At 41.9% G+C, this 23,498-nt stretch overlaps 2 protein-coding genes across 3 annotated transcripts in view; one reads left to right on the top strand and one right to left on the bottom strand.

Annotated features, from left to right (window-relative positions):
• The window catches only part of Rnf19a (ring finger protein 19A, RBR E3 ubiquitin protein ligase), a 41,429-nt gene extending 25,010 nt beyond the window's left edge, over positions 1 to 16,419 (top strand). Inside the window, exons 4-10 of the mRNA XM_041637630.1 lie at positions 3,502 to 3,646; positions 4,661 to 4,823; positions 9,099 to 9,213; positions 9,676 to 9,837; positions 11,395 to 11,608; positions 13,265 to 13,408; positions 14,294 to 16,419. Of these exons, the coding sequence (XP_041493564.1) occupies positions 3,502 to 3,646; positions 4,661 to 4,823; positions 9,099 to 9,213; positions 9,676 to 9,837; positions 11,395 to 11,608; positions 13,265 to 13,408; positions 14,294 to 14,990 (1,640 nt within the window). The 3' untranslated portion in view covers positions 14,991 to 16,419. The remainder of the gene's footprint in view (positions 1 to 3,501; positions 3,647 to 4,660; positions 4,824 to 9,098; positions 9,214 to 9,675; positions 9,838 to 11,394; positions 11,609 to 13,264; positions 13,409 to 14,293) is intronic.
• Positions 16,420 to 19,909: 3,490 nt separating this feature from the next.
• Spag1 (sperm associated antigen 1) overlaps positions 19,910 to 23,498 on the bottom strand; it is a 56,942-nt gene continuing 53,353 nt past the window's right edge. Inside the window, exons 17-19 of one of the 2 annotated variants that reach the window (XM_041637435.1) lie at positions 23,220 to 23,381; positions 21,512 to 21,880; positions 19,910 to 20,074 (exon numbers count right to left, since the gene is read on the bottom strand). In XM_041637435.1, coding sequence (XP_041493369.1) covers positions 20,006 to 20,074; positions 21,512 to 21,880; positions 23,220 to 23,381 — 600 coding nt within the window. In that variant the 3' untranslated portion in view covers positions 19,910 to 20,005. Of the gene's footprint in view, positions 20,075 to 20,750; positions 21,434 to 21,511; positions 21,881 to 23,219; positions 23,382 to 23,498 lie in introns of those variants that run through there. The other variant, XM_041637434.1, reaches the window with a different exon arrangement.

A 23,498-nucleotide genomic window follows, 5' to 3' on the forward strand; every position in this document is an offset into this window, starting at 1 on the left:
CTTAGAGGACTTCCTGTCTTTGCCTTCCATCTCAACACAGGAGCACTGGGGTTGCAGATGTGTGCACTCCTGTGCCTGACTGTGTCTTCTGGAAATTCACACTCTTGAAGCAAGTGCTTTCTTCACTGAGCCACCTGCCCAGTCCCTGTCTGATTTTCAAAAAATAGGTTATTTGACACATGGAGATTGATTGGTGATTTTAACTTAAAGAGTATTCAGTTACCATTAATTTGTTATTTTGTTTTCACTGTTAAAAAGTGTTTTATGTTTTACATATTTGTGTCCTGAAAACCTTATTCTTGATGTATTTTTGTTTAATAAATACAGAAAGTAGTTTTGAGATTGGAAAGATATCATTGTCAATGACAACAAAAAAAACTGCCTATTTGTGTACTAGACCATTGGATATACAAGACTTGTAAACACATTTGATAAAGTAGTAATTTGGAATGGAACCAATGTATAATTATTTCTGTTTGTATAAAGACCACACATTTAAGTATTTTGTGAAACTTAAAACATTTCAGATATATTTAATTTAGTACTAAGGACATAGAAATCATACCTTACTTAGGAAGGCATACAGAACTTCAGGGTGTCTTTGGAGGGTAACTAAAAATTAAGATAAACCTCAAAATAAGAAACGTAGATGGACGTCTCCTGACCGCCCAGACCTAAACAATCACACAGAAACGGTAGTAATAGCAACACTGTTTGGCTGATGGCTCAGTTATATTTCTAGCTAGCTCTTAACGTCTTAAGTCAACCCATTCCTATTAGTCTGTGTAATGCCTTGTGGCCGTGGCGTTACCTCATTTTCTACATACTTTCTTTCCTTGGTGACTGACTGCCATCTGCTTGATTCTGCCTACTCTCTGTATATCTCTGTTCAGATTTCCTGCCTGGCTTTACTCTGCTAAGTCACTGGCCAAAACAACTTTGTTCATCAACCAATAAAAAAGCACTACAGATACAGAAGGACATCCCACATCAAAAAAAAAAAGTTTAAGTTTTTAAAATATCTTAGCGTTCTTAATGTTCTTTGACTAGTCAAAAAAAATCACTATTTTCTGTTAACAGAATGTTCTTAGTTCATTGGAATTTTAATTACTAGAAAACATTCTGTCTTGATAATTACAATGGGAAAATTTCAAAAGTATAGAAATTTGCGTTTAAAAAAAAGTGAGATTGTCATGTTCTTTATCCTGCTTGAGAAAAAGTCTTTTAAGCTTTAATGTGGATTTAACATTTTATGTAATACACTTGGGTTTCATTCCTATTTGCTTACTGATTCGTTTCTATTTCCTCTCCTAAAGATTTAGTGTATAATACAGAGATTTTAGCAATAATTATAATAATTGTAGCTATGGATCGAGAAGGATTTTAGTGAGGCCCTGTTCCTGGAGAGTTGGCAGTAGCCATTGGATGTTGCCTTGAAGAGTGGGGGAGGTATCTTTTGGTCATAGGATACACAGGCATGTAGAGAGATAGAATAGGCTCCGGACCAGATTTGGAGTCCAGAGTCAGGACTGAATTTAAGGTCCAGATTCTCCTTTTCTCTGTGACCTGAGCAAGGTTTCTCTCATCTTAAAGATGAAGCCACTGCAGTGCTTATGCCTGTAGAGCTGCGGTTGGTCTGCCTCATACATGTTCTCATGACATTAGACATGGGAACACCGCAGACATCTGCTCGGAACATTTCTAGATGAGCGTTACAACTTAGTTATCTAAACAAATACTGGCCTTCCTCCAAGTAGTCACCGTGGGAGAGTATATGTAGTCATGTTTTACTGGACTGCAAAGGTTGTATCAGTTTGACTTCAATTTGGTTCATTCAGGGTAAATAAAACTAATGACACCATGCCATGTAAATCGGGGATTTGGGCTGGGGCAGGTGTGCAGCTCTGGTGTGACACGGCATTGTTATCTAGATCATGGTGGCATTGTTATCTAGATCATGGTGGCATTGTTATCTAGATCATGGTGACACGGCATTGTTATCTAGATCATGGTGACACGGCATTGTTATCTAGATCATGGTGACACGGCATTGTTATCTAGATCATGGTGACACGGCATTGTTATCTAGATCATGGTGACACGGCATTGTTATCTAGATCATGGTGACACGGCATTGTTATCTAGATCATGGTGACACGGCATTGTTATCTAGATCATGGTGACACGGCATTGTTATCTAGATCATGGTGACATGGCATTGTTATCTAGATCATGGTGACATGGCATTGTTATCTAGATCATGGTGACATGGCATTGTTATCTAGATCATGGTGACACGGCATTGTTATCTAGATCATGGTGACATGGCATTGTTATCTAGATCATGGTGACATGGCATTGTTATCTAGATCATGGTCTAGAGCTATGCAGTCGAGTTGCCACCACTCTCAAAAAATCTAAAAATCATTTCATAATGTTTTACTAAGTTTACCATTTTGTGTTTGCTGCTTCTTGAGCAGATAGGATTGGTATTTCTTTTTGATATACATGTTGTGTTAAGTATAAAAGCTAGCTTTTTTTCTTGTCTACCCTATGTTTAAAATTTGTAATGCAAATGCTATATTCTTTGGGTTATTTATATCATAATTTATAAATACTTTTACTTTTTGTATTCTAAAAATAATCCTTTATCATGTCTGTGATTGCTTAGAGCTATTGGTTTGCTCAAAATAGCTTGAATTATTAAAACACTTAAAGTGAACCTTACTAATTCGTAACTTATAAATAGCTTCAGCCTTTCAAAAAACACCAAGGAAACTTGAATTTATTGATAAAACAGTTAAAAACTGAGCATAAAACTTTCAGGAAGGAAAAGAGAATATTAACTTAATGTCAATAAATAATAATAACATAGAACAAATACTTAAACTCAGTGGTCAGAATTGTAAATACATTTTCTAAACTGCATATAGATAGAGGATACAACTGGCTAATGGTGGCCTGTATTTAAAGAACAGCTATAATTCAGAATGGTGGTACAACTCATCCTTTGTTGATACCTAAGGTTATCTAACATGACATTCTAACCTGTCCCTGTGGGGCATTTTGTAATGCATTAGTATACATTAGTATACAGTTGTCCCAGCAACACTTGAATAAATGAACAGCAAATACGGAGAATGCTTACTAGCAGTCATGAGGATAAGGTATTCTGAAGCTGTTCTCAGGGGTGTTTCTGTACAGGGCCTTAGGTGAACGTGGTGCCTTCACTAGAGGGCAGCATACAGGAGTCTGAACTCCTGTCATTCTTGGTTTTTATTGCTTTGCTACCATGTTTGAAAATGGTTACAACCTGAAAATTTACTACAAAGTATATTTCCTTAGAAGGAAAGAAAAGAAATGCTTTCTGTACTAAAAACAACAGGCTAAAATTGCCACCTAGTGGATGTAATTTCACAGATTTGCTTGGGCAGTGTTAAAGCTGCCAATCTGAAAACTGTGTCTACACATTTTATATTTTCTTGTCTGTGTTCCTCACAGCTGATGATATAAAGCCGTGCCCACGATGTGCTGCTTACATAATAAAGATGAATGATGGGAGTTGCAATCATATGACATGTGCTGTCTGTGGCTGTGAGTTTTGTTGGTTGTGTATGAAAGAAATCTCTGATTTACATTATCTAAGGTAAGCTTACGGAGAGAACTATATATGTATGAATAGTCTTTACATTGTATATCAAAGTTTTTGTTTTGGAAACAACATGTGTTAGTTAGGTTCTTGTTGCTATAAAAAGACCCCATGACCACTACAACTCTATAAAGAAAGGGCCTTAGGTGAACAGGAAGTAACCACTTCCTATGGTGCCTTCTTACAGTTTCAGAGGTTCAGTCCATTATCATCATGGTGGGGAGCATGGTGGCATGCAGACAGATGTGGTACTGGAGCTGAGAGTCCTACATCTTGGAGGCAACAGGAAGTTGACTAACTGTCACACTGAGGGAAGCTTGAGAAAAGATCTCAAAGCCCGCCCCCACAGTGACACACTTCCTCTAACAAGGCCACACCTCCTAGTAGTACCACTTCCTTTGGGGACTATTTCCTTTCAACCCACCACGCTGTATTAATCTTAAGTATTTTTAGTCCTGAGATTTATAAGCTACTTAAAGAAATGGATTGTATTCCTCTTTACATAAGCTTAAAAGCTACCAAGACATACTTAAATAACTTAGAATTACCGAGTCCAAGATAGGAAACAGAGGAGGTTCCTTTGCTTTTACACTGCTGTTGAGCATCAGTGCCAATATCTGCTGCTATATGCAGCTAATCCAGCTCTTCATTCTCATAAATAAATTTTCTCATTTAGGCCCCAGTGTGAATTTAGGATGTAATTATATAATTTGTGTGCCTAAAATAGGAGATAGAATAAATATATTTTATTTTAAATCAGTATAATATTCAGAAATGGAGGTTCTGAAGGTTATGGAGAACTATGGATAAATTTTACATCATAATTAACAATATTATCCTGTTTATGTAATTTAAAGTGGATCTTTCTTTAATCGTTTGGCTTTTAAATGACCCCAAAATACAAAAAAGAGAGGAGTAGTTAAGTATGAGAGACAGTCCCTTCTATAATTGTGGCTTAGATATGTTGTAGTTATTTGTTTCCCAACAGTTATTATATAATTTTCCTCTCAGTCCATCAGGTTGTACTTTTTGGGGGAAGAAACCCTGGAGCCGAAAGAAGAAAATCTTGTGGCAGCTGGGAACCCTTGTGGGTGCTCCTGTAGGGATTGCTCTGATAGCTGGCATCGCCATCCCCGCCATGATCATCGGCATTCCCGTGTATGTAGGCCGCAAGGTAAACGCTTTCTTCTAAATTGTTAGTGTGTTTTCTTAGACGTGAAATGTCTTTGCTTTATTTTTTAACATAAAAGTTGGTTTTAGTTTCTTCATTATAAAAGTTTTGGACTGGGAATGTAATTCCGTTCGTATATTTTTTTTCATGGACGAAGTCCTTGATTTGACTACATAAACTACATAAATTATATCTATAATTCCAACACTCAGGAAGTAGTGACAGAAAGATTAGAAGTTCAAAGTCATCTTTGGGATACAGCAAGTTTGAAGCCATCCCATGTGTCTCACCAATAAAAAGTAAACTAATAAAAGTCTCGATTTCCCGCAGTAACCTCCCAGTATTTGGCAGGCTAATATGTGTGCATAAAAAGCAGCCTTCCTTTAAAATTGTTCAGTCTGCACTGCAGATCCAATGCCTGGTGTAATTTCTGAAAGATGATTGATATTGTTCTCTCTTTTGTATATCCTTTTAAAGTTATTTTTGTGAGATCTTTAAGATAGAAATTTATGGCTAAATAATGCGTACCCTCAAGGAAAGAATAATTAACCAGTTCTTTAGTTCTTTACTCTTGAGTTCAAAGCTTTTCCACCTCCACTGTATTGCTGCTGTTTATAAATACAGTTGACAAGTTGTGACAGTCTGTTGTGGAATCTGAACTTTTCTGTATGCCATCAGCTAAGCAGGTAACTTTGGAGAGTTAAATGGGATAATTTATGAAGTACAAAGAAGCCAGTTGCCATCTAAATTAAATTAATTGAATGTCAAGAAATTATGTGATCAGAACAAAGAGAACAGCTTTTCGTAGGGCAGTTAGTAGTGGAAAAGCCCAGACTTTACCGCAGGTGATTTATAAACCTGCATCCGGTCTCTTTTGGGGAAGCGGGGATGTCTCACTGTCTAGTCCTGGCTAGCCAGGCACCCACAGAGATTCACTTGCTTCTGCCTTCCAAGGGAAGGCATGTCTCACCACACCAGCCGTTGATTGGTCCTCATGTAGCACCCTGGGTGTGTCAGCCTCTAATTTTTGTGGTGAAGTAATGAGATTTGCGTTACTTGCTTGTGGTATGTAAGTGAACATATGAGGAGAGGTCTGGACAGCTCGCTGGAATTGTTTTTCTGACTCCACTGTGTTGTTTCAGGGTCACACTCAGGTTTGGCAGCAAATACTGTTACCCTCTAAACCTGCCAGCCTAATACTGTGGTTTAGAAAAGGGACTTGGGTCCAGGTGAATGAATTTTGTATTTAAAGTTGCTCATATATTTAGTCTAGCCAGTTGGGCGGGCACCGAGTCCTGGAGAAAGCCCATGCTATTGCCAGATGGCCAGTGTTTAGACAATACTGAGGCTGTGTGTCCTTTAATCCTCTTTCTGAGCTGTGCTACTAAACTCAGGGTAAGAATGAGCCTCTTCATAGACAGCTGCATGTTTTTCATTGACCTGTTTGCCTGCACAGATGCCTGTGTACCCGGTGCTTGCAGAGGTCAGACGACATCAGGTCACCTGGAACAGTGGTTCTCAATCTGGGTCGTGGCATAACCGAACAACCCTTTCACAAAGGGTCACCTAAGACCATTGGAAAACACAGATATTTACATTGCAGTTCATAACCGTATCGAAATTACAGTTATGAAGTAACAACAAAAATAATGTTTTGGTTGGGGTGACCCCAGCATGAGGACTGTTTTAAAAGGTTATAGCATTAGGAAGGTGAGAACCCTGCCCTGGAAGTAGAGTTGCAGACAGCTGTGAGGTGCTGCAGGTGCAGGTCATCAATGCAGTAGAGTTTCAGACAGCTGTGAGGTGCTGCAGGTGCAGGTCATCAATGCAGTAGAGTTGCAGACAGCTGTGAGGTGCTGCAGGTGCAGGTCATCAATGCAGTCCTTTGTAAGAACAGGCACACGCACTGTTAACTGTGGAGCTGGCCCTGAGAACAATCTGAAAGACAGCAGAAATAAAGACAGCATGGATCTTTTGGGTACTCTACATGAAAAATTATTAAAATCACTTTCTGTCCTGGTTAATTTTTTGTCAACTTAACACAAGCTAGAGTCATTTGAGAAGAAGGAACCTTAACAGAGAGAATGCCCACACGAAGTCTGGCATGGTGGTATGCACACTAGACTACCCATGGGCATGCAGTGGGCTGGGCCCTCCTGTGTCTGTCATGAGTCAGGAAATGCCCCATGGGCATGCTCATGAGTCAGTCTAGTGTGGGCTCGCTTAGTGTGTCTGTCTGTCTGTCTGTCTCTCTCTCTTTTCCTTTTTCTTTTTGATTTTTCCAGGCAAAGTTTCTCTGCCAATCCTGGAACTTATACTTTGTAGACCAGGCTGGCCTCAAAACTCAAGAGATCCGCCTGCCTCTGCCTCCTTAATGCTGGGATTAAAGGTGTGCACACCACCACATCAGGCTTAGTGTGGACATTTCCATGTGGAGTACCAAAAAGATTTTTTTATTGAAAGCAGAACTACTTGCTCAGGTCCTTAGGAGGGAAAGACACAGAGTGCATACGAGAGTGAGTTTATAGACTGACAGGCAGTCTGTAACCAAGGACAGAAGCTAAAGCACAGTCCAGCCAGTCTGCAGTGCAAGACCTTGTATCGAGAAATGTTTTGTGTTGTTCATACATGCACCTAAAGGGAAAGTTGATGGATTAGTTTTTCTCTTTAATTTTCTGTGATGTTCGGGATCCACATCAGCTCAGGAAAAGCTAAGAAGTCAAGAAAGTACCTGAAAACTGAGCTTTTAGTTAGAGCAAACATTGCAAGAGTAACAAACTAGGCATGCCTTTAACCTCCACATTTAAGAGGTAGAGACACAAGGATCAGAAGATCATCCTTGGCTACATGGGGAGTTGAGAAGAGCCTGAGCTACATGAAGCCACTTCTTAAGAAACTGAGGGTTTGAGTTCTCAAGGGGGTGGGGGAGGTGGTTTAGTGATTAAGAGCACCTACTGCTCTTCTAGAAGAACTTCCTACCAACAAACAGCCCACAACTGTTTGTAATTCTAATCCCATGGGATCTGATGCCCTCTTCTGGCCTCCATGGCCACAGGGCACACACATGGGACACATGGTACATATAGGTAATATATGTACACCCATACACATATAATAAATAAAGTTTTTTTTTAAATGAAAGAAACTGGAAGGAAAAGAATTAGCAAACAGAAACAGTTAAGTTGAACCAAAACTATTAGGATGATGTGGTGGTCACTGTTAGTCCATACCAGTGGGTAAGGATGCCAGAATTAATTGGCTTTTGGTGTATATCTATAATCTCAGTACTTTGGGAGCCAGCCTAGAGTGTGTGTGTGTGTGTGTGTGTGTGTGTGTGTATCAAGGTCCTGTCTCAAAAAAAAAAAGGAAAAGAAAAAAGAAAAGAAAGAAAAGTGGTGGGGGTGGGAGCAAGAATTCCTTTCTCTTAGCAGCCTGTCCTCACAGATCTACCCTGCGTATGTATAGGCTTGGATTTGCTCTGCTTAGAACTGTGTCTAGGAATGACTGGGGAAAAGAACATAGAAAGGACCTAGCATTCTATTTATAGACTACCTGTGTGGTCTGGAGGCTGTTCCCGGGGTGTCTTGAAACAGATGGGGGTGCCCTTCTTTAGTTTGACCTTTGCAGGCCACAAGAACAGAGCTGCCAAACTATTTCCCAGTTTCATTTAATAATTCATAAGCTATTTTTATGGCAATGATTCTGTTATTGATATGGATTGTACAATGATGCTAATAGATTTAACTCCTGGTAACCATTATTTTTCTTTGTCTTTACCTGTTTAAACTGTAAATAAGTAGATAGGATTTTTGAGTCATCTGTTAATTTTTTATCATAAAAAGGTGTCTGGAAAAAAGTTGCACTTAAATGATACTTGTTTCATACGGTGCCTTTTTAGCTCAACTTGTAGGAGTGAAAAAGATTGTGGGACCCTCTTCTGGGGCTGATTCGAGGGAGTCTTGTTTAGAAAGAAACCTGTGGACTCTAGTACTGTTTTTATGCCATGGCATCTCGTGGTGTGGGCCAGCTTTGAACTAGCCATGTACGCAAGGATGGCTTTGAACTTACGGCACGAACTAAATCTCCTGAGCTACTGCCACCTTTTGTAAGCAGGTCCTTAATGAGCAGTTTGTGATGCTGTGGTTACCTTGAATTAGGGCATTTGACTGAAATTGTGTGAGAAATTACTTCAGCTTTCTTGTACATGTAGGACTATTTTATCTAAACTAAATATATAAAGTTTTCTCCTCTAAATTTCCATTCCCTTTTAAATTTAAGATTCATAATCGCTATGAAGGCAAAGATGTTTCAAAACACAAACGGAACCTGGCCATAGCAGGTGGTGTGACGCTGTCTGTCATTGTGTCTCCGGTGGTGGCCGCGGTGACTGTAGGTAAGAGCATGCTTTAGAACTTCCCTTGGAACACCTTAGGAATTTGACAAAAGAGAGATTTCTGACTATTAGGTTACTAAGAGGATCACTTTTAAGATGAGGGGTAGTTTAAGTAGGACCTACAGGAGATTTCTCAGGCAACTTCATTAAAAGTGCTGTAGACTGAAGAACCTAGTTTAGGGTGGGGGCATGTCTCAGACATACATATAAGGCTTGTGTTCATCCCCAGAGAACCTGTTGTCAGGATAGATGATGAGCAGCCCTTCCCTTGAGTCAGAGGTTTGCGCTTAAGAAGCTCACAGATTCTGTCTTTCCCTCCATTCCCTGAGGCTACCTGGGAATCATGCATTTGCTTGTGTTCCGGCCAAATCCTTAGCCCCTGTGCACCTTCTGAAAAGACCTACACCTCATAGTCTGTGATTTAGTTTCTGGTTTCTGATATTTAATTTAATTCCCTTTTAGGCATTGGCGTTCCCATTATGCTAGCTTATGTGTATGGTGTTGTTCCAATTTCCCTCTGCCGAAGTGGGGGTTGTGGAGTTTCAGCCGGCAATGGGAAAGGAGTCAGAATTGAGTTTGATGACGAAAATGACATAAATGTTGGTGGACCTAACACAGCTATAGGTAAGTCCTTTAAACAGAAAAAGAAATGTGTTTATTTCCATTGTCTTTCTTTTGTGAGACCTCATTGTTCTCACTCTGGCTCAGACGCTCTCCCTCCCTCTTCCTCTCTGAGACAGGGTCTCACTGTATAGCCTTGGCTGGCCTGAGCTTTGGTGTATAGACAAGACTCTCTCTGAGTGTGCTGGGATTAGAGGTGCACACCTGACGGCCTTGTAGTTTTCATCCAGAAGCAGAGCTGGGAAAGGAGCTGTGGAGAGAAGCATGCGCGAGAGGATGGCGTAGTTCTGATGCTGGTGCCTGGCTCCTCCTGAGAGTACGCTGTAGATTAGAACCTTTATGAAGTAGTATGGGAAGGATGTGAAGAGAAGTGCAGTTAAAGAACTGCATGCCGATGGCCTTCTGTGTTGTTAGAAGACTTACAGATTAGAACCATAGTGGGCAGAAATGCCGGAGGATAGAGGTGGCACTCCAGGAAAAACGTCAGCTGACCAGCTTGTTTGTTCTGTATCCAGCAATTTCTGTCAATAAATGTCTAGAATGAAGCTCTTTTGTGCCCTCTGCAAGTATTCCAGCCAGGTCCTCCGAGCCCTGCCACCTTTCTGTTGTGTGCCTTCTCTTGACTCTCTTGATCGTCTACATGGGGAGCAAGGTGTCCAGTCCTTAGTCTCACCTTCTGCCCTGACTGTCTGAATGCTTCCCCCCTTCCCGTCCTGTCTTAGGCCACCTCTCCATGAAGATGACGGTTAGAACTCCTCTTTCTGAGATTTGAAACTTGGAATTACCTCTGCCTAGAATACTCTCCAGAAGAATTTTATGGCCTTCTTTTCACTGCCTTTGAGTCTCATCATAAGAGGCCTTCCCTTGTCACGTGATAACAGTGGTGCCAGGGAGACAGGCATGCACTGTTGGAACTCCCCACCCCTGCCTCTGCTGGGTTTCCCATGGATTTTGTCACAGGGTTGGATATGTAATAGAAACTCAGATGTTGGCATAAATGTTTCTAATTCCTAAGAGTGTGAATAGTACTGTAAAATTAGAATAGGGTTCTGACACAGTTAGATCTAGTGTATCTAGAGGTCAGCTTTTGTCCCAATCTTACTGACCTAGAAAGTAAGATCTCTCACTGGAACCTAGTGCTGGCAAGGGAGGCCTTTTAAATCACTGGTTTATTTAAAACTCCTAAATCTGCTGGGCTGTGCACACCTTTAATCCCAGAGGCAGGCAGATCTCTGTGAGCTTGAGGCCAGCCTGGTCTACAGAGCAAGTTCCAGGATAGGCTTCAAAGCTACAGAGAAACTGTCTCGGGGGTGACAGCGGGGGAGGGGAGGTGCAAATAAATAAAATTCCTAAATCTTCTGGATTTATAACAATAACTAGTGACCATCTTAAATTTAGGACCAGTCTCAGATTGAGCTGTTCACCCAAAATGGCTCTCTTCATGCTTAACCACGAGAGTGATTTGTACTTCATGTGATCTGATACCCTTTCTGAAATGCTGTGGGAATTATCAGGAAAATGAATTATCATTCTTTGTATCTTGACTTATTTTATATTTAGATACAACATCAGTGGCAGAAGCAAGGCACAATCCTAGCATAGGCGAGGGAAGTGTTGGTGGTCTGACCGGCAGTTTGAGTGCCAGCGGCAGCCACATGGACCGAATAGGCGCCATCCGGGACAACCTGAGCGAGACCGCCAGCACCATGGCACTGGCGGGAGCCAGCATCACTGGGAGTCTGTCGGGAAGTGCCATGGTAAATTGCTTCAACAGGTAAGAAAGAGCTGCGTTTTGGTAACTACAGACATTAGTTAGATGAACAGCCTGAATACAGAGCACGATAATTACTCTAAGGCCAAAGAGGTGGTGTTTGGTACTAATGCTGGAGTAGAGGCTTAAGTCCTGAGAAAGAACATCGCACCTGCTGGAGCTGCGTCTGTGCACAACCAAGTGAAGGCCATGCTTAGCCTAGACCTTGCTTCTGGGCGACAGCTGGAGGCTTGGGGAATGGGTGGAGTCAGGATACCCCAGGACTGGAAAACTGCCTGCATCCTGAAATAGTAATGGTCATCTCTCACCAAGTCTTTTACTAATGCCTATGGAGATAGGGAGGAGAAATTAACATTTACCTTACCATGGTTTGTTTTCCTTCTTCACTATTCTGTTTATTAGCTTTTCTATGTGGAAGGAGGTAGATGAACAACTTTAAGTTGTATTTATCTTATTTTAGGTTGTTAACAGTTAGGCAGAAACTAAGCTGTAGTGATATATATTATTACCTCTTATTACAAAATCAGATGTGGGCTGAAGTTTTTATTAGAGCCTTTCTTAGTATAGGGTTTTCTTTTCATTTTTATTTGAGATAGAGTGTGATTTTTACTTGGTGTGATCTGATACCCTTTCTGAAATCCTGTATGAGTTTATGGCAGAAAGTTATCACTTTTCATCTTTTAAATTTTTTTGGTGTGTGTGTGGGGGGGTTCGAGACAGGGTTTCTCCGTGGCTTTGGAGCCTGTCCTGGAACTAGCTCTGTAGACCAGGCTGGTCTCGAACTCACAGAGATCCGCCTGCCTCTGCCTCCCAAGTGCTGGGATTAAAGGCATGCGCCACCATTGCCCGGCTAATTTTTTAAAATTTTATCTTTATTGCATGCACATGAGTATTTTTACCACCCATATGCACTTGCATCTTGTGAGAACATTGCCTATAGCGGCCAGAGGAGGGCATCAGATCCCCTGGAACTGGAGTCACAGGTTGTGAGTGCTGGGAAATGAGCCCTGTCCTCTGGAAGGGCAGCTGATGCTCTTAACCACGGAGCCCTCTCTCCAGCCCCATTACTTGAATTGTTTTGCATCTAGATACACCAGTAGCAGAAGCCAGGCACAATGAGAGGGAAGTGTTGGTGGTCTGACTGCAGTGGAGTGTAAGCTGAAGCCCTGTGTAGACTGGCTAGCCTGGAACTCACCAGATAGGCCAGGCTAGCCTCAAACTCATAGTGACCCGTCTCCTGAAGGCTGAGATTAAAGGCGTTTTCCCCTATATCCACTTAAAGAGGGCTTTTTTTTTATTAATTGATCTGTTATGTTTATTGATTAATATATTCTGACTTTGTATTTTGTACTGAAACATGACAAAGGAAGGGCTGCATCCTAGTGCAGTATATATATAGTGGAGATATATATAGTGGAGATCTTTAAATTCAGATGATTTGTCTTGTTTTTCCTTTTGGTAGTATTCTCTTAGTTTCTCTTGGGTGTTGTTCAGTACACACAGTATAATCTGAATAATCAAATAAGTGGGGACTGAAAAACTAGGGTGTCTAAAATAAATTTTCATATTTGAAGTTTTTAAATGAATTATTTAAAGATACATATTATGATTGCTGAACTATAAATGATTGTGGGTTTATGTGTTACCCTCCTCTTTAAGGTTGGAAGTACAAGCAGATGTACAGAAAGAACGGTACAGTCTAAGTGGAGAATCCGGCACAGTGAGCTTGGGAACAGTGAGTGATAATGCCAGCACCAAAGCAATGGCAGGATCCATTCTAAATTCCTACATCCCTCTGGACAGGTAAGAAAGAATGTTCCTATAAGATTGGAAGTGTTTTTAAATGCATTTAAAAAGTATTATCCCTATCATTAGGCACAGTCTCTTAAGAAAACAGTGAGATGTTGAAAGGAGGTGAATCCATTTAGGTAGAGAAGCCTCTGTGGTTCGCGGGAGAATGGGAGCTGACTTCTAAGTCTAGTGTAGGGTTTGGGTTGGTGAAGTTAGGTGATGGTCGTGCCCAGGACAGAAAAGCAGTAAATGTTACTATTTTAAAAACGTGAAGCACTCAGAGGCTACAGAGAAGGCCCAGCAGTTGGGTGCTTGCTCCTTGTCTAGCCAGCCTGGGTTTAGTTCTGTGCTCACTTTAGGTGGCTCACGCCCACTTCGATCTGTGATGCCCACTTCTGACCTCTGCTGTCACCTGCTCATACAGGGACAAACAAATACCCATAAAGTAGTATATTTTTAATTGAAACATTAAGACAGTTGTTTATAGTGGTGTACACCTTTAAGCCCAGCACTCAGGAGGTGGAGGCAAATAGACCTCTAAGTTCAAGGCCAGCCTCGTCTACACAGTGAGCTCTAGGTCAGCCAGGATATATATGCATATAAAAACAAACAACTCCCCCCACCCCCCCAAAAAAAAAAGGGAACAAAGACAGTCTTTAGTCTTTTCTGTTTTGAGACAGGGTTTCACTCTGTAGCCCTGGCTGTCCTGGCCTTGAGCTCACAGAGATTCACCTACTTTCTGCCTCCTGAGTGCTGGGATTAAAGGTGTGTACCATTGGCATCTGGCTAAAGATAGTCCTCTTCTATGTAGCTTTATGTTGTAGAATGTAGCCTGCACTCACATGTCCAGCAAGCTTCTGTATTGAGGCTTTGGTGTTTTTCCTGCTCTCATTCCAGAGAAGGAAACAGCATGGAAGTGCAAGTGGATATTGAGTCCAAGCCGTTCAAGTTCCGGCACAGCAGTGGGAGCAGCAGTGTGGAAGATGGCAGCGCTGCCCGGAGCCACACTGGTGGGTCATCCAGTGGATTGCCTGAAGGTAAATCTGGTGCCACCAAGTGGTCCAAAGAAGCTACAACAGGAAAAAAATCAAAAGGTGGTAAATTGAGGAAAAAGGGCAACGTGAAGATAAATGAGACCAGAGAAGACATGGATGCCCAGTTGTTGGAACAGCAAAGCACAAACTCGAGTGAGTTTGAGGCCCCATCCCTCAGTGACAGTATGCCGTCTGTAGCGGATTCCCACTCGAGTCACTTTTCCGAATTCAGCTGCTCAGACTTAGAAAGCATGAGAACATCGTGTAGCCATGGTTCCAGTGACTGTCACGCCCGCTTTGCGACTGTGAGCATCCTTCCCGAGGTAGAGAATGACCGTCTGGAGAACTCACCACACCAGTGCGGCAGTTCTCTGCTCTCCAAGACTGCTTCCTGCTCAGACGTTCCACAGCCGAATCATGCCGCAGAGGAGCACGGCCCCAATAAAAGCGCGCTGAAGCCTAGTGGTGATTTGTGCTTTGGTGATGGACTGAAAGAGACAAATAACAACCACCCACATCAGACAGTGGACTTGAAGGTAGCTATTCAGACTGAAATTTAGGTCCAGAATGCTGCAGAGTAATAACCACTGAACAGCCTTGTTTGGAGCTGGTTGAGCCATGCGTGACTGTTAGGTTTAAGTTACCAGCAAAAGCCAGGTTTCATAATCAAGATGCAAATACATTTTGTATGTTTAGCAAAGCATTGTGTTCCATGTGGATGTTAATTACCAAATTATGAAATGAAGGCTTTAAAAGTGCATTATTATGAGAATAATAACTTAAGAAAAAGCATATTTTGTGTTCTTGTCACAAAACAATGCTTGATGCACATACCTGTGTATTTAGATAGAAATTGGGCTTAATTTATAATCATACGATACTAATGCTGTTCTGCATTGTTAAGAAAAATCGAGGCTTGGGGATAGTGGTTAGTGACATGTTATTGAAACCACTAAGGGATGGTGTGAAAGGACCTGGCTGGTTACTCAGTATGTGATCCTCTTTGTGACGTCTCTCTTCATAACTGAGCTTAAATTTCATTTCTTTCTTCACATGCAATGTGGATATAGAGCTTAATGCAGCCCACTGGTGACCATTTGGATACTTAGACACTTGAGCAAGATCGTGGCAGTTTTTGTACAACTTGAAGTAGAAATACTTGGTACTGTTGCATATCTCATGGATTGTTGATGCCATTTTAGAAGAAAAAGATAGGCGTAGGTAACTAAGTGTACTGACAGCAGCACAAAGACAGAGCTACAAATGAAATCCATTAGGACACAGCATCACAAAGTCACCTGCTCTAAGGGAGGTCAGTGCCCTTTGATTCTTGGTGCCTTTGGGAGAGACCGGGTTTTAAGAGCCTGGTTAGTGGAGGATTTGCTATATCATTTCCCATAACGTCTCCTCTAGTCACCTCAGATATAGAGAAAAATACAGGAAATAGATAAACATGAATGTGATTATTAACTTTGCTGAAAAAGTATTTGCCTACCAAAGACACACTCAGGCTTTAGTAAGTGTAATATTACATAACCTCGGTTTTTAACATGTATATCTTTTCCAACCATGAACTCAAAGCAATGCAGAGCTTGTACCAAGCTTATACAAAAGGTCTGTGGCTTTGTTTCCTTTGCTTTTGTTGATGGAGGATGTTCAGCTGACACAAGCAGAAGCTGGCCAGAGTACTTCCCATGGAACTTTCCTAGCAGACTGGCCCACAGCAGTCGAGACTCCACTGTAGGTGTTTCTTTTAAGTATTACCATTATGGTGCTACTGAGCATTTTCTTCTGATAAAGGAAATGCCCCGGGCTGCAGTCTTTCACCGTCCTTCTCCGCACTGCGTCCATTCATGTGCTTATATAACACTAGTGCCAGTTATTTTATTTGATAATGCTTAATATGGTATTTGTACATTTGTTTGCATTCCAGTTTTGTTCAATGAGTGTGTAAACAGCATACGTGAAATAAATGTAAATACTAATGAATTTGGTGTGTGCACAGAAATTTTTATAAGAACAGATATTCATTTGCTGTAGTACAGGGAGTTCTCAGAGGGGCAGACTGATGGAATAAGTCTATAAGTACGTAGAAAGGATATTTGTGGTTCAGCTAATCCAACAATGGCTGTCTACCAGCAGAAAATCCGAGAACCCAGTAGCTGTTCAGTCCATGAGGCTACTGTCTCAGCTGGTCTTTAGTATATACCAGCATCCCTAGGAAGTAGGCTTTAATGCCAATAAAGGAATGTCCTTTATGTAGGCTGCCAAAGGACGTGGCCCTGGTTAAAGGTGGATCTTTGTACCTTAGAAGATCCAGATTAAAAATGGGTCTTCCCATTTCAAATAATTTACTTAAGAATAACTCCTCACGATACAAGGAACATACCAAAATATAATAAAGGCAATATACAGCAAGCCAACAGCCAACATCAAACTAAATGGAGAGAAACTCTCAGCGATCCCACCGAAATCAGGAGCAAGACAAGGTTGTCCACTCTATTATCTATTCAATGTAGTTCTTGAGGTCCTAGCCAGAGCAGTAAGACACCAAAAGGAGATCAAGGGGGAGTAACTCTAGCCAAACAAGTGGAAAACTTGAATGACAAGAACTTTAAATCTTTGAAGAAAGAAATTGAAGAAGACACCAGAAAGTGGAAAGATCTCCCATGCTCTTGGGTAGGTAATGGCAATCTTACCAAAAGCAATCTACAGGTTCAATGCATTGCTCATCAAAATCCCAGCAAAATTCTTCACAGACCTTGAAAGAACAGTACTGAACTTCAAAGCAAAAGACCCAGGCTAGCCAAAACAATATTGTACAGTAAAAGAACTTCTGGAAGCATCACAATCCCTGACTTCAAATTCTACTACAGAGCTACAGTACTGAAAACAGCCTGGTATTGGCATAAGAACAGACAGGAGAACCAATGGAACCAAATAGAAGACCCAGATATTAACCCACACACCTTTGAACACCTGATTTTTGACAAAGAAGCAAAAAATAACAAAAAAAAGCATATTTAACAAATGGTGCTGGCATAACTGGATATCAACATGTAAAAGTGAAAATAGACCCATATCTATCAACATGCACAAAACACAAGTCCAAATGGATGAAAGACCTCAACATAAAGCCAGCCATACTGAACCTTGTAGAAGAGGAAGTAGGAAGTACACTTGAACCTCCTGAAACTGAAAAGTTTCTGTAAAGCAAAGGACCTGGTCAACAAGATGAAATGACAGCCTACAGAATGGGAAAAGATCTTCACTAACCCCACATCAGACAGAAGTCTGATCTCCAAAATATACAAAGAACTCAAGAAATTGGTCATCAAAAGAACAAATAATTCAATAAAAAATAGAGTACAGGGCTGGAGAGATGGCTCAGAGGTTAAGAGCTTTGCCTGCTCTTCCAAAGGTCCTGAGTTCAATTCCCAGCAACCACATAGTGACTCACAACCATCTGTAGTGGGGGTCTGGTGCCCTCTTGTGGCCTGCAGGCATACATGTAGACAGAATATTGTAAACATAATAAATAAATATTTTAAAAAAAAACAAGATAAAAAATAGAGTACAGACCTAAACAGATAACTTTCAACAGATGAACCTAAAATGGCTGAGAGACACTTAAAGGAAATGTTCAACATCCTTATAGTCATCAGAGAAATGCAAATCAAAACAACTCTGAGATTCCATCTTACACCTGTAAGAATGGCCAAGATCAAAAACACTGATGACAACTTATGCTGGAGAGGTTGTAGGGAAAATGGAACACTTCTGCATTGTTGAATGGGAGTGCAAGCTGGTACAGCCCCTTTGGATATCAGTGTGGTGATTTCTCAGAAAATTAGGAAACAACCTTCCTCAAGATCCAGGAATACCACTTTTGGGTATGTATCCAAAGGATGCGCAATCGTGCCACAAGGACAAGGGCTCAGTCATGTTCATAGCAGCATTATTTGTCATAGCCAGAACCTGGAAACAACCTAAAATGCCCCTCAACTGAAGAATGGATAAGGAAAATGTGGTACATTTACACAATGGAGTATTACACAGCAGAAAAAATAACGACATCTTGAAATTTGCAGGCAAATGAATGGAGCTAGAAAACATTTTGAGTAAGGTGACCCAGACCCAGAAAGACAATTATCTTATGTACTCACTCATAAGTGATTTTTAAACATAAAAGAAAACCAACTTACAAACCACAATCCCTGAGAATTTAGACAACAGTGAGGACCCTAGGAGAGACTGACGTGGATCTAATCTACATGGGAATAGAAAAAGATAAGATCTCCTGAGTAAATTGGGAGCATGGGGACCTTGGGATGAAGGTTGAAAGGGAGGGGAGCAGAGAAAAATGTAGAGCTCAATAAAAATCAATAATAATAATAATGAAAATAAGTGTGCTCACCCACTTGGGTTTTAATTCCAGATGTAGTCAAGTTCACAACCAAGAATAGCCATCCCATTTGCTGTGCAGCAGAAGTCATCAATGTTACAAGCCATTGAGACGAGTCTGGTCTCAACAGAGTCCTATTTGCCAAACTTGTCAACCAACAGCATTAGGAACCAACCTTTCTCTCTGTATCATCAGATTCCCACCTTTACCCAAGTGAACTGAGGCCAGGTGTGGTGGTGTCGTGGAGACAGAAGCAGGAAGATCTCTAAGTTCAAGTCCAGCCTTGAACAGAGCGAGCTCTAACCTCGCCAGTTACTCAGTGAGACCCTGTTTCGGGAAATAGAGACAGTGGTGAGTTGAAGCTGAGGGTGCAGCTCAGCTGTAGAACACTGGACCTGATCTCTGACCCTACCTTCACCCCGCCCCAAGCAAGGATTTGTTGAGTTTTACCTGAGTTGTAAAATAGATTGTCACTGTAAATTCCAGTTGTAGGAAATGAACCCAGGGTTTTTAAATTCTCACAGCCATGGAGTGTTTTATAACGTTTAGCCTAATCTCTGTGGATATGTTGACATTTCTGCAGAAGTCTAAAAGTTAATGAATGGTAAAGCTAGCTATTTTACAAGGAATATAGCAAAAATGGTGTCATATGAGACACCAGTGCATCTCATGTGTCTTGTCCCTCCGCTGGTGGAGTCTTCCTGTACTAGTTACTTGTCTTGTTGCCGGGACAAACTGCCTGACAAGCAATTTAAGGCAGTTCCAAAATGTGCTTGACCAATAGTTCAGGCTTGTTACTAGCTAACTCTTACACCGGAATTAACCCATTTCTATTTATTGCCACATGGCTTGTGTCTTTACCTGTCTGTCCTCTAGCATGTCTTGCTTCCCAGGAGGCTGGCTGGTGTCTCACCTCACTCCAAGATGGGTTAGAATTTCTCCTCTTCAGAGATGGCTCAACAGTAGGAGCTTCTCTGATCCAGCAGCTGGCACTCAGCATCTTGGGCCAGACCTGCATACAGTGGCTCCTGAGAGCTGTCACAGGACTGCGTCCCAGGAGGGGGCGCCGGTTGTTTGTCTCCTGGAGAGTGTTCCTATGTAATTGCATGTGCATAGCATTCATGGCAGTGTAGATGAAAGCAGTTGTCATCCACCCCGATGAGGACATCTTCAGAGAAATGCATCACGCGATGTGTGTATGTGAGCAGCCGCAGGGAGTCCTTGAACAGGCTCAGTTATCTGTGACATCAACACATGCTAGACTGCTAAGAGACTGCCATCATGTATGTATATATAGCATCCACTGTCTACTGTTACAATAACTTAAGAGAACCAATTACAGTAGGTTTTCAAGAGAAAACAATGCAGAGTTTGAAAGGTGCCATTTTACCCACAATGAGTCCTAATACTCTAATTATAAAAAAGATACGAAAATGACGTTACTCTTTCACAGTAACTTTCAAATGAAGAAATAAATACCCCTGAAAAAGAACGCCGTGGACTACAGAAGTAAAAGACAGTGCACCGGTTAAGGCCTGAGCGTCGAGACTGGAGGCATGGCTGTTCTTGCCGAGGGCTCATGTGCCAAGAGGCTCACATCATCTCTGACTCCAGCCCAGAGGATCCAGTGCCCTCCCCTGGCCTCGGCAGCCTGCATGCATGGGGCGCACATGGAGACATGCAGGGACACACACGTTAAATAAATAAATACACCTTCTTTCCAAAGGCCCGAGTGCTTATTGTACAGGAAATACCTTTAGCCCAGAAAAAGGAGCATCTAATGACCTTTTCCCTTCACGTTTACAGTAAGGAATAAATATATACTCAATAAAGCAGAAAACAAAACATCGCGTGGGGACATTTGAATGTTTGGGAGACGGGCAAGGTGACAATTCAAATCCAAATTCAGGCTGGCTCTGTTTCAGACCACTTTATTGCTCACAGTACCTATATAAGGGAAGTCACATAGTAAAAAATGATTGGAATTTTTGGCAACTTTTTATTAGGCAATGTTTGTTTTCATATTAGAAAAATAAATTCCTTGTGGCTCTAAATTAATAAACTATAACGATCTTCTAGATATGAGTGTTGTACTTCATCTCAACTGACAATAACATGGACTTTGTGTATATCAAGGGGACAGAAAGTGATGGAAACATCACTGTTAACATTTGCTTTTACAGAACTAAAGACACTGAGTTTATAACTGGTAGGTCATTAGAAGAAAATGTGTACTACAAATTAGAATGTAATTTGCTAAGTTCTGAATATAGTTATTAAATATAAATGTGTTGGCTCTAGTACAGAAGATAATATTTATAACCAATAAAAACCAGATTGTAGAATATATATTATTCTGGCTATAAAAATAAGTACAATGTCCAACAGTCCAAACAGGGGTTCTTATGGGTGCAGCTTCACCCACGCAATGCTGTCTCGGAGGGTCGGGAACTCAGCAGCCCCGTGTTAAAGCCCGTATTGCCTTCTTAGGGCCTGCACATCCTCCACAGTGAACCGGTCGGCCCGTGCGTGTGACAGGCTGTCAAGCAGCTGTGCCATCTGCTCCTTTTGGCCTTGGTTAATTAGTGTCAGGGTCATCTGGAAAAGGGGACAGTCCTGTGAGCTCAAAGCTACCCAACCCCAAGCCAGGCTCCTCCCGGGTGTACTGCTGCTCACCTTAAACCTCTCCGCCCTGCTCAGGTACAAGAGATGCTCATACACCAGCGCGGGGTCCTTAGCCACGAGGTGACTCTTCAGAGACTGAACGAGGAGGAGGAGCATGTCGCTTTCGAGTTTGTTACTTAGCAACACTGGCAGATCTCTGGGTGCAGTGATGGCTAAAAGCTGTGCACAGGCTTCTGCATCTTTCTGGGTGCAGATGGTGTGGAGGACCTGCCCGAACTCATAGGCATTGCTAGGCCTGGAGACCTCGAGGTTTTTGGAGCGTTCTGCAGAGCCTCCATCTCCAACTCCCTCCTCGGCAGGCAGGGAGGCGGCAGAGGCCTCTGCAGGTCTCTCAGGCTCCTCGTCACTGCTTTCATTTACCTTCCCAATAGAAAAGTAGACCAAGTCATGACACAGAATGCCAGCCACACATATCACAAGTCACACTTCACAGTGTGAACTGAGAGCTACATACAGTATTCTAGCAGTCGAGTTTATAGTGTGAACTGAGAGCTACATACAGTATTCCAGGAGTCAAGTTCACAGTGGAAACTGAGAGCTACGTACGGTATTCCAGCAGCCAAGTTCACAGTGTGAACTGAGAGCTACGTACGGTATTCCAGCAGCCAAAATCCAAGTAAAAAAGAAAACTTCGTGGGTTTTTTTTGTTTTTGTTTTTTTTGAGACAGGGTTTCTCTGTGTAGTCCTGGCTGTCCTGGAACTCACTCTGTAGGCCAGGCCCATCTCTAACTCAGAGATCCACCTGCCTCTGTCCACTGAGTTCTGGATTAAAACTATGTGCCACTACATGGCTAAAAATAAAAATTTTAATGTTATAAAATATATAATTTCTTTAAGAAGGAGACGTTAGGGCATAAAAGTATACTTAGGAGTTTGAAAAACTAACCCACACTAAAAACAAACCGAAGGCCATTTTTATGATTAATTTTAGATTCATCTTCATGCCCTTGTATTTAATAAAGTGAGCCTACATTTTTTATTTCTCTTAATCAAAGGGGAAAAAAAAGTCCTCCCCTGATGCCTCATATTGAAAATGTCAGGCCGTAAATAGGGTGTCAGTATTCACGGATGTCCAGGAACTTATGTCCTGACATTCTTCATGAGAGGCAAAGCAAGTGTGTGGCTTTCTAGGAGTCACAGAGGTATATGATGCCCAGGCCCTCTTGGCGAAACCCATATCATTGAAGAGTTAAGAGAGAGAGAGAACGATGAGGACCCCTCAACGCTCACACAGGAGCAACCGTGCACACCTTTGGTCCCAGCACGCAGGGACAGAGGCAGGCAGATCTCTGAGTTCGAGGCCAGCCTGGTCTACAGAGTGACCAAGCAAAACAACAGTAGTACATCAGCCTGGGAATGTCCCCACCAGGAGTGGCTTGCATGGCTGAAGATGAGCCCTGCGTTTCCACATGTCTGCCCCAAGGAGAAGCCTAAGACATGGGCTCCCAGGGTACCAGCCAGGCAGAGGTGACACTGAAACAAGAACCTCCCCAAAACACAGACACCCGGTATCCATGGCCCATGCTGAGAAACGTGTGGCTGATGGTAAAGAAGGCCGATTCTGCCTTCACGACTGGCTTAAATGTTCACTGACAATCAGAATAAAAGGAAAAAGGTCCTGTAGAACTCACAGGAATATCTCTTAGGATTCTGTATAAAATCTCAGGGCGTGCCTTCAAAGAGCCTGAAATACAAATACCTCTTGAACTTCGATCCTCCTCCTCTCCCTTCCTTTGCTGGGAGATGCGGTGCCATTCTCAGCATCAGGGCACCTGGTTGCCTCTTGCAGCCCCGTCTTTGCCTCTCCTGGGTCTGGGTGTAGGAGGGCTTGCCTGGGGTCAGCTAAGCTTTCCTGGCAGTTCTGAAAAATGTGGCGATAGGATGGTTAACATGAGTAAAGGCTCTTGTGTTAGCCCGGATGGTAGCGCTTTATATAGTGTGTGCAGGTGGCATCCTTCAGTCCATTCACACAGCGGGC

This window comes from Microtus oregoni, unplaced genomic scaffold, assembly GCF_018167655.1.
Source record: "Microtus oregoni isolate MIOR12 unplaced genomic scaffold, Mior012 000053F_ref0000044, whole genome shotgun sequence".
NCBI classification, from domain to species: Eukaryota; Metazoa; Chordata; class Mammalia; order Rodentia; family Cricetidae; genus Microtus; species Microtus oregoni.